Genomic DNA, 11,905 nt, shown 5'->3' on the forward strand with positions numbered 1-11,905 from the left:
TCTAACTTTTTTAAACGAAAAATAGAACAAAAATATTGTTTATTATCAAAGAAAAAAATTTAAAAGTGATAATAAAATACTTACGAAAAAGAGGATATCTAAGATTAACAACATAGTATAATTATAATTAAAATTATATGTTTCAATGAAAATTTTTATAATAAGTTTATATTAAATAATTTTATAAAATTTTATAAAAGTAAATATTTTTTTAAATTATTAAAAATTAAACATTTTTTTAACAAAAAATTGTAATGTTTGCTCAAATTCTAAAAAAAATGATTTATAATCAAATCAAATAATCTCAAAAGTAATAAAAAGCATCAATTTTCTAATAAAATTATTCAATTTTCAATTGAAACATTTATCAATGAATAACTTACTGTTATTAATAGTATTTTTATCCTTTATTTCATTGTTTTCATCAAGATCATTGGAATTTAATGACAAAAATTTAGCTGAAACATTGAGTTTGGAAAACGCTCAAGTACCAGTCATCTTAAATGATGAAGAAGATAAAAAAACAATACAAAAAAGACAACCAAACAGAAGACGACAAAGAAGAAGAAATAGACAAAGAAGAAACTTAAGAAATGCTATTGCTAATGTGAATGCCCAACTTTCACAATTACAACAACAAGTGATATCTCTTCAAAGCCAAATTTCGCAGATAGCGACACAACCAACACAGGCAACTCAACCAACACAAGCAACACAATCATCACAACCAACTCCAGATCCAAATCAACCAACAGCAAATCCAAATCAACCAACAGCAGATCCAAATCAACCAACAGCAAATCCAAATCAATCAACAGCAGATCCAAATAATTCACCAAATCAATCAAATCCATAATCTTGATAAATGTCATAATTTTGAAAATCAAAAGTAATATCAATTAATCATAAATAAGATAACAGAGATATTAGATTATTTACCAGTGATTTAACTAAATAATAAAATTTTTTTCTCTCTTAAAAAAATATGTTTTGCTTCTCAACTGCATTTTTTTATTAAATATAAACAAGGATAAGCGAAGCACACGCTTGATACAAAGCAATAACCGTGTAAGTCAAATACGTTTATATTATATTCATTGAGTTAATAAAAATTCTATTAAAAAAATTAAATATTTTTTAAATTTTATAAAACTAATTTCATAAACTTTTTGAAGTAAATATAATGCAACATTAATATTTAAGTTAATTTTTTTTTTTTTAAAAAAAAATTGTAATATATGTTGATGTGGATTACTGATAAGAAATACTGAACATAAAGTCTAATATAAAGAACAGTAGTTCTCTTTATTATTCTGCTTTTATCATTTTAAAATTTATCACATTTCAATTTTTATATAAACTTTTTTTTTATAATTAAACTTCAGTTAAACTTTTATTTATAATAAACATTTAAACGCTTTTAAATTTTGAGCAAGTTGTGTTACAATATGTATATATATATATATATTACTTACATTTCTAAGATAACATAAATCTCCAAAACTTAAATTTATAACGATAGATACTATTTTTAGTGTGCTTTACGCTAGTAAAATCTATAGAAAAATTAAAATAAGAAATGATTTTTTAGTTATAAGTTTATTCTTTTTATACTAAATATTATCACTATATTTAATCTTTTTTCACATTCTATCATCATTTCTTATTATATATAATAATTTTAATACATTGACTTATAAAGATATTAGTAATAAAGTGACAAAATGTATTTTTTTAAAAAAAAAATAATTATTAATATAAGAATTTTTAATGATTTTTTTTATCATTTATATAAATAATTATTGAACTATTGTTGTTTTCTTTAAGTTTAATTGTTAGTTGATTTAGTTAAAAAAATAAAAAATCCAAGGATTGAAAAATAAGTTTTTTAGATTATCTCAAGAACGTAATGTCTGTTTTTAGTGAACGTTATTATACTAGAAAAAGCATCAGAAACTGCATAGATCGTTTTTTACTGTTATGTTAAACAATTAACTTTTTTCAAAATATGACTAAGAATAAAAAAGGCATAAAAAAGATAAAATTGTTGGAATACTTTAAAATATATTTCAAAATATCTCATGAACAATAAATGGTATTGATATCGTATAGTGCTCAAAATATAGACAGAAAAATAAAAAATGTTTTTGTTAACATTTCAAGAATAAAAAATTTGTTTTATGCCATATTTATTTCTTTTGAAAAAGCACTAGTTTATAAATAAAAAATAATAGAGATATGATATAATACTCAAATGTAGAAAAAAATTTCCTCCACATTCATTTTTTTTTTGATAAATATTTTTTTAAAAAATTTGCAGAGTTTATAAAATTTTTGAATTATTTTACGTTTTTAGGTAACTTTAAATTATCATATTTCACATCAAAATTAAATTTTTCAAAAAAATAATATTGTAAATATTTTCCCCAAATTTTTTACTCTTATGTCAAATTTTGCTATAAAAAATAAATTTCAAAGTTGCAGTAAATAAAACATTTGCAGCTTTTGCTTCAATATCTATATAAAGATGTAATTTTTTCAAAAAGTTAATATACATTTTGTAATTTGCACATTATTTACTTTAGGAAAAATTAATACAAAAATGTTTTTATTTAATTCTCGCCTAAAATATTTTTTTGATTACTAAATTAACTTGTTCTGTAATTTTAATAAAAAATTTGTAGTGAGTATCATAAAAGACTTGAAAAAAAAACGATTTTTATACATAAGCTAAGTTTGATAAAGTTTTTTTCTTTTTAAAAATTTACATTATTTTTAAATTGTTCGCAAAATTTGGCATATATGCCTTGATGCCAGAGAGGTTAATGGGACAGACTTGAAATCTGTTGGGCTCTGCCCGCGTAGGTTCGAATCCTGCTCAAGGCGTATTATCTTTTATAAAGATTATTTATAAAACTTTTGCACTCTCCAATAGAAATATAATTTTGTTTTTAAATTTTTATATAAACAGTAAAGTTAATTAAAAATTATGTTTAATATAAAATTTTTTTAAAATAATCAACTTTAAAATTATTGTAAAAATTTCAGTTGCTAAACATAATTTGCAATATCAATAAGTTACTAAAATTAAAAAAAAAATCACTTTTATAAATGTATTTTACAAAAGAAATATAGGGTTGTTTATATTCATTTATACCAAACAACTTGTTTAGTATACCACATTCTACTCAAATATTAAATTAAATATTATTATTAAATTTTTTTAATAAAATGTTTTTCTTTATGAAATTTTATTTTATAAAATAAAAAAATATCTGATAATAATTAAAAATGTTGACTGATAAGTACGCTTTAGTTACTATAAATACAAAGCTTTTTCTTTGGGAAGATCAGTGTTGCTTAGCATTGTATCTTTTAAAATGTTTTTACAAAAAAAATACCTAATATAAAACCAATCAATTAATTAATAAACGCTTGTTGATAAGTAATTTTTTTTTATTACAAAATTTGTTATTTTATAAAGTTAAGTTTTTCCAATCATTTTATCCCTAAAATTAAGCAAAATATATATATTTTTTTGTAGATTTAGAATTCTGAAAATAGTTTTTTAATTTAATTTTCTTAATCCGTCATTTTAAATTTATTTATACAAACTATTTTATTTAATTAGTTTTACAATTGTAAATGTACAAATAGATGTTATTAAAAATTATTAATATTTTTTAACATTTTATTTATAATTATGAATACTTACACTATTTACAAGTTTACATATTAAATATATTCACAAAAAAAACTATTAATATATAAATATCATTTTATGTTTATTCTATAGATAAATAAATCTTTAATTCAAATAAAATTTAGTAATACAATAAAAATAACTTAAAATAAATAAGAATATTTTGAATATTAGTATATTAAATTTAAATATAATTCGTTTAGATATTAGAAAAATTAAATTAGAAAGTTAGTCACTACTACAGATCTCAGTTACATTCTTAACAACACTGATATAAATTTTTATATTTTATTTATTTATATCATTTTGTTACAAAATTAATACAAAAATTTGACAATATTTTAAAAAATGATGCTACCTGAAATTATAATACATTGTTTACAATCTTATGTAATAATAAAATATTAGAAAACTATATCAATAATTCGGATGTTTATGACCTTACATTAATTTTATCTCGAAAATTATACAATAGTTAAAATATAATACCTACAAAATCAGATAATAAAAAGGTACATATGATAATAGTTAATAGATTCAATTAGAAGCAAGTTTGTTTATAGATATAGAAGTCATCACTATTTCTAAATGTACCAAAGTATGCTGATTTTGACAAATTAACCTACAATAATATAAGATTCTATGTTTTTTTATTTTTCTTAAAACAATAATATAATATTAATTAAAGTTAACAATAATAATGACCTAATTTTCAAAAAATTTTTTGACTTTAATAAATATATTTATATTAAAAATATTTTTTACAAAATAAAAATAAAGTAACTTTTATAAAACAAAATAAAATACTTTATTATAATAATTTTATTGTATTATTATTATAAATTAACATTTTAAACAATTTTTTTTAAACTAAAATAAATTAAAATTATAAGCTGAATCCCATCTTACACAACAATTTAGTTTATTTTTAGTGAGTACAAGAATATTATAAATAAATTACATCTAAAAAAACAATCCTAAATGATTTTATTTATAGAATCAACTTAACGCATATAAATTATCAACATTAACTATACTTTTACTTAAATAATTTTTGTAATGCAAATTTAAAATTTTACTAATTTTTAAGTATAATTTATATTAAAAATTTAATTAATTAGTAAAATAAAATTTAAGTTAAAATTTAATAAGTAATATTTTTAATATGTTAATCAAAATGTTACTGGTTATTAACTTAAAAAGAATACAATAATTTCTTAAAACACAAGACTATAGTTATATAAGTTTATTAATAATTGTATTGCATTTAATTATTTTATTTGCTTATTTCAAATAACATCACAATAATCAAATGTAATAAATAAAAAAATTAAATATAATAATAATATATTGTAATAATGTTAATTTTACTTATTCAAAATATTGTCTTGTTTTAATGTATATATATATGTATAATATTCTCTTATTAAGTAGATTAATAAGTATAAATTTATCCATAAAATTATACAAATTATAATATGATAAAAGTACTAAATTTTATGTGAAGTGATAATATTGACTATTTTTTGATAATATTAAAAAATTGTTTTTTCTTATAACAAATATTTAATAAAATGTTTTTATAGTTGTGCTATGAAAAGTATATTGATAATAGTTTATTGACGATAACTAAGAATAAAATAGTTAAGAATACAACAAAAATATAGCAAAAATGAATTAGTTATACAATTTCTAACATTGAATTATTTTAAAATAATTAAAACATACTTTGAAATTTAATTTTTTAACACAATTTTATTTAATATTTTATTATTATAAAAATTTTATTTTTAAGATATTAAAAATATAAATGATAAAAATAAAGAAATATTATGTAACAATAATTTTTATTTAATTTGCTGTGTTTCTTAATAATTTTTTGTGAAACACAAAATTGTTTACTTTTATAAAATTAACTACTTAATATGACACATACTTGTCATAATATTTTTTTATAAGAAAAAATAAATTTTGTAACATTTTAATTAAAAAATTAGTGTAATCCAATAAATTTTTTTAATATAGTTTTTTAATTCATTCTATTACGCATTTATATTTTAAAATACTAACAAATCAACAATATTAATATTAAAAAACAACAAAAAATTAAATAAAATATATTTAAATAAAAATTGTAAAAAAATGTAAAATAAACACAATATTGGTAAATTTTATAATAAAAGAATACAATTTAAAATTAGTATTATGTAAAACGTTTAACAAAATTAAACCATTTATAAATTTAATAAATAATTAAAAGTTTTAAAAGTTTCTTAATAAATATTATTTTTTATTTTCTCCATTTAAATTATTTTGTTACAAATGTAATATTTTAAATATATTTTTTAAATAAATTAATTTTAATTGTATAAAAAAAGTTAAATTATAAAATAGTAAGCCCTCCAGGGGGCTCGAACCCCTGACCGTTAGATTAAAAGTCTAACGCTCTACCAACTGAGCTAGGAAGGCTATAGTCCGAAGGAGAATCATCATGATATACCAATAGAAAGTGTATCAATTATCATTATCTTTATAATATAAACACGAGTGTTTTAAAAAATTTTTCAATATTCTTTTTTATTTGTTAATTTTTTTTGTAAATAGAAGTTTATTAAAATAACTTTTACTATACTTTTTAAAATTTTATATAAAAAAATATTTATTGGCACCTAGTATCTATGATTTAGCCGTTAGTCTTTAAAAAAATAAAAATATGATAGTGACTAACAACTAAAAAATTAATTTTTTTATAATATTTTCAAAATGATCCATTTTCTTACAATCACTTCTTTTATATATCACAAATCATTACTTTTCTTATACTTATCATCATTTAATTATATTTTATAATCACTTTTATTATTAAATGATCTATTGATCGTTTACTATAATTATAAAGTTTTTAATTTAATTTTTTTACTAAAAATTAAATACTGGCTTTAGTTTTATAAAATTTTTTATTCTAACTAAAACAATTAAAATATAAAAAAAAAAATTTAAAATTGATAAGGTAAATTCTTAAAAAATTAATAAACGTATGTAAAATCTGAATTATTACTGAACATTTCAATAGTAATGGAAAAATATCTTAGTAAGATTAATGTTTCTATATTATTTTTTTTATAAATTGCCGTATTTAAACCTATAATTTACACTTTTAATTTTTAGTTGATTAAAAGAATAATTTTAAAAAATATAAAATATAATATATGTTTTTGGAATTTTTATTTTTGCATATGCCATTTTAGTAATTATTCTATCTAAAAATTATTATAGCAATTTCTTTTTAGTGTATTTTTAAATGTTATTTTATAAGTTTCTGAATATATTTATTTAAATATTATTGAAATCTAAGATTTTTTTGATACAAATGAGAGTTTTTATGTTGCATTTAATTTCTTACGTGCAGCTTTTATTTCTATAAGTTACGAGTATCTTTGCTTTCTAATCTAGTATACAACACCATATATTTATTAAGTAGTTTATTTTAACAATATATGCAAAATATGAGTTATTAATTAATATGTCATTTTTTTCTTGTATTGAAGTACCTCTTTACACCTTTCTTTTGCTTTTTATATTTCATGTGTGTAGTTTTTTCTATTTTTTATAATGTTTTAAATAAAGCAGCATTACAAAATTAGTTCAATTTCAATTAATTCGTCATAATATTTTAATAAATAACGTTTCTTTAAAGAATAATAAAGTTATTATAATAAATTGTGAATAAATTAATAAAAATTTTAAATAAAAGAATTTCCATGTCTAGTTTGTAAAGATGTGTTCTGTTTATAAGCTGACACCACCATATAATTCTTTTTTGTTTTCCTATTATCACAACGTTTATTATTTTTATCCAATTAAAGAAACACATTTGTAAATTGCATCACAATAGTAGTGATATAATTGTGAACTACTTTTTATATTAAATTTAACGTAATCTTAATTGTGGTCACAATAAAAAATTAATTTATTATTTCCAATTATAAATTTTTTTTAAATAAATTAATAATTAATACAATAAGACTAAATATATAAAAAATTGTTAAAGATAAGAAATAACTTTTTTAATTTAAGTTTATCTAGTATATACTATAAATATTATCATTTTAAGGCGTTATTTCTAACTATAAAAATATCAAAATTTGTTATATGAAAACTTATAATATTATGTAAAAAATTTTTACTATGATAAATTAAACTATTATAAATTTTTTTCCATCTATAACCTTTGTACTTCAGAGACTCTTATATTAGGTTGTATCAAATGTAATGCATTTTTTTTAAAATGCGCGTAGCTTAGTGGAAAATTAATATTTTTTTTTCTAATAAATGTCATTAGATTTACCACATTGTCTTCTATTGTATAACTAGTTTTTTAAACGTTTAGAATAAAAACTTAAAAAACTAGAAGCGATAGAAGTTTCAAGAGCAGATTCTAAAAGCCTATAGTTTTTAAGAAATTTCTTCTTCAAAAATGATTCAAATTTTTGAAAAATAAGAGTATGTGTGGACGAGGTTGGAGGTATATGGAGAGTGAAAGAAAGATTCATAACTCGTTTTCTTCAGTTTTTGGAAAATAGTTTTTAAAATCTATAAATAAAACTTTGCTTGTAAAATTCTTTTAACCGTTTATTTATGTTAAAAAGAGATGTTTCCTAAGAATATTTTATAACATTTTTGATAAATATGCACAATTGAATTCAATACTCTTAGTTTCAAAAAATTTCACTAGGTTTCATGAATCTTTAGTGCACAATTTTTTCAAAAAACTACCAAAATGCTACCATATTTTTGTTTTGAAATTTGTTTTAATTTATGACTTGATTTTTATGAAAAAATTATTCAAATTGGATTTTATTGCTTCATAAATTCTAATTTGTATTATAGATTATGTTTTATTTAAAAAAGAAATATTTTTAATCTAAAAAGTTGAAAAAACAGACTTCAAAACGATAAAGTGTTTGTTTTAAGTTCAACATTGATGGTAAACGTTTGATCTAACTTTTTAAGTATTTACTTAGCTACAAATGTTTAGAAAGTTTAGATCTTGAAATTCCCGAAACTTCAGATGTTTTTCTAATTATTTGTCAATAAAAGCTTCTAAATCGCGCTTCAAGAAGTTTTTAACGATGAATGAAATTATTCTACTTTTTGCGCATTCTGAAGCTTCTTATTTTCGAACCTAAATATTTTTAATTATTTTTTTTTATTAGAAGTAATGAAAAAACTCATTTCTAAAAGATTATCATAAAACAATTTTTTTTTTTTGCATCATTTACCCCATTTTGACCTGAAAAGAAAACTTTTGTGAAATCTGCGCTTAGAAAACATTGTAAATAAATTAAAATAAAAAAACAATTAACTTCCTGTTTTGGCATAATATGTATGTTATTATGTAAAGGAGATTCATATGAATCTAACAAAGTACTTAGCTTTATTAAAACATAGCTAGTTATTGAATAAAGCCAGCTAGAAAGTGGCGCAATGATAAACATATATTTCATATGATACAATCAAATAGTTTAAAAAAACAATATGGATTTAATGATTATACCAAACATTCATAATACTTGCAAATTTTTGATAACTAATTTTTTATTTCTTTATTCAAGATTTTAAAAAAAATATCACAGACTTTACAATAAATAAAGAATTAAAATGTCCAATTGATAAATAAGTTATCATTAAGCAAATTAAATACAATAAAAATATAACTTACACTTAATTTTTTTTTTATTAACTTAGAGAAAAAAAGATCTAATATGAAATTATATCAATAAAAGTTGTTACCTAAGACTGAAAAAATTAATAAAATATAGATAGATTAATATAAAATTAAAAAAATTTATTCGTATATTTTCGTTAAAAAAATATTTGATTATATTTATATATTAAATAATTGTAATAATTTTTATGATACTTATAACTTTTTAAGTTAATAAAAATAAAGTAAATAATTAATGTGTTAATTGATGATGTATTTAAATTTACACTCTTTCAACGGTTCTGTGGCGCAATGGATAACGCGTCTGCCTACGGAGCAGAAGATTGTAGGTTCGAATCCTGCCAGAATCGTAAATATTTTTTAAAATTTTTTAATAATTTTTGATTATATATAATATTTTATATAACAAAAATAATAAAATTTTATAAATACTAGTTAAAGACAACTACTTTTTTTCTATTTATATTTAAATTAAAGCCATATTAAATAAATAAACACAAAAATTTTTATTAAATTTTTAGTAATTTAATTAAATTTATGCTTACACAATGTATACTTTTTTACTAGTAAGATGTTCAAAATTTTATCGTAAAATGATTTTACTAATAAAAGTATTTAAAAGTTTTCGATATTTAGTTTTTAAAAAAAAATGATTTAATTGAATTTAAAATGACAAAAAAAAATTGATTGTATATTTTTATTTTTTCTAAAATTCAATATGAGAAGATAATTTATACAAAAAGATTTTTTTTAACAAGAATCTTAATAAACAAAATTTTAAATTTTGTAGGTAATAATATATTTTATATATTTCTTTTTTTATCAGCAATTAAATGTCAACGAGTGTTTTTATTAAATGTTTTTTCTTAATAATTGTTATTTTTCTTACTTTCACAAATGCTGGTACTTGACATATAAGTTAACACTTATATATTTTATGCTTTCTTAAAAAATTTTGAATAAATAATATATTTTTGTTAAAAAACTTGATGTAAAATTTTTATTATTATTCGTAATGTGTCTATGGAAATATTTTTATTGCAAATTTTTTGGTATCTAAGTGCTACGAACAACATTATATTTTATTTTATTATTTATATATGTGCCCTAAAATACCAATAGAATTGGTTGAAGATTATAGATAAAACCGACTTAATATCAACGCAAAAAATAAGAAAAATATAATTTTTTTATTTTGAATGAAGTTCAAATGATAATGCTTTTAATGACAAGCAACTATAAACGCTTGATTATCATTATTAATTTATTATTTCTTGTTTTATTATAATATTTAATTTTATATTATTTAAAAAATAGCAAGAAAAAAATATAACATTATTTTATTATTATTAAACATATAATTTTATAAATATTTACTAAACAAAGAAAAATAAATGGAGACTGCGAGGATTGAACTCGCGACTTCCCGCATGCAAAGCGAGCACTCTACCACTGAGTTAAGTCCCCTGTGGCATTATAGTTCGGCTGATTTTGCCAATGAAAAATGCATTAATCGTTTGTTAATTTCTTTTAATCTTAATATTTTGAAAAAATGTATACAGTTATAATCAATTTTAAAATTTTATTTTTATATATTTACTATATTTGATTTAATAAAATATTTTAATTTACTAACATTTTAATAAATATAAAGTAAAAAACCTATTCTTTAAAATCATTGTTATAGATAATTTTGAATTAAAAAAAAGTAGTAGTGATAAAAATATTGTTAAAAACACATAATATTTTTATTATGTTTGTAAATTTCTTACTTTTTTCAAAAAAAAGTTTAATTTATTATATTCTTTTTTAATATATTAGTAATAATAACATATTAAAATGTATACTTTTTTAAATTATTTGTACTAAGATAATTGAAAACAAGATATTTGATACATTTTTTCATTGGCGAAATAATCTGATTTTTTAAATGTTGAAGGAAGTAACTTAATTATAACACTATATTTAAAATTATCTATTATCAATTGTAAGTCAATTTTAATTTAAATGTTAAATTTTCAAAAACACATTTTTTAAATTTTTTTATAATAATTATTAACTATTGAAAATTTGATTACTTGTAACTTTAAGATTATGAGTTTTTTTTTTTCAACAACATTGTATCGTAATAGGTTAAATTAAATTTTACTACATAATTGTAGTAATAAAAAAAAGAAGATGTTTAAAAAAATTAATTTGAAAAAAATAATAAAAAAAAATTTATTTTAACAAAGTTGTTTTATATTTCAATGCCGTAGTTATTTATTAAAACACGTTTCTTGGGAAACTCGAGCAGTCCGGGACAAGCAATTTTGAAATATCTCTATTTTATATACTTAAATTATATATCTAAGTAAGATATAACCTAAGGTATAATTTAAGCATCATAGCTCTATTGTGCGCGACAGTGAAGCATTTTGTTTCCAAGTGTATTTTTTTAGTTTTTTAAGTGTATCTCATTGATATACTTATGA

The 11,905-nt window shown here is 18.7% G+C and overlaps 1 protein-coding gene across 1 annotated transcript; it reads left to right on the forward strand.

Moving 5' to 3' along the window:
- Positions 1 to 370: 370 nt before the first annotated feature.
- SRAE_0000048200 (Hypothetical protein) lies at positions 371 to 856 on the forward strand (the record flags this gene model as incomplete). Its single annotated transcript, XM_024646378.1, has 1 exon — positions 371 to 856. One exon carries the CDS (start codon positions 371 to 373, stop codon positions 854 to 856), a length of 486 nt encoding a protein of 161 aa, XP_024500565.1.
- Positions 857 to 11,905: the final 11,049 nt, after the last annotated feature.

Source organism: Strongyloides ratti, scaffold srae_scaffold0000003 (assembly GCF_001040885.1).
Source record: "Strongyloides ratti genome assembly S_ratti_ED321, scaffold srae_scaffold0000003".
Classification (NCBI taxonomy): Eukaryota; Metazoa; Nematoda; class Chromadorea; order Rhabditida; family Strongyloididae; genus Strongyloides; species Strongyloides ratti.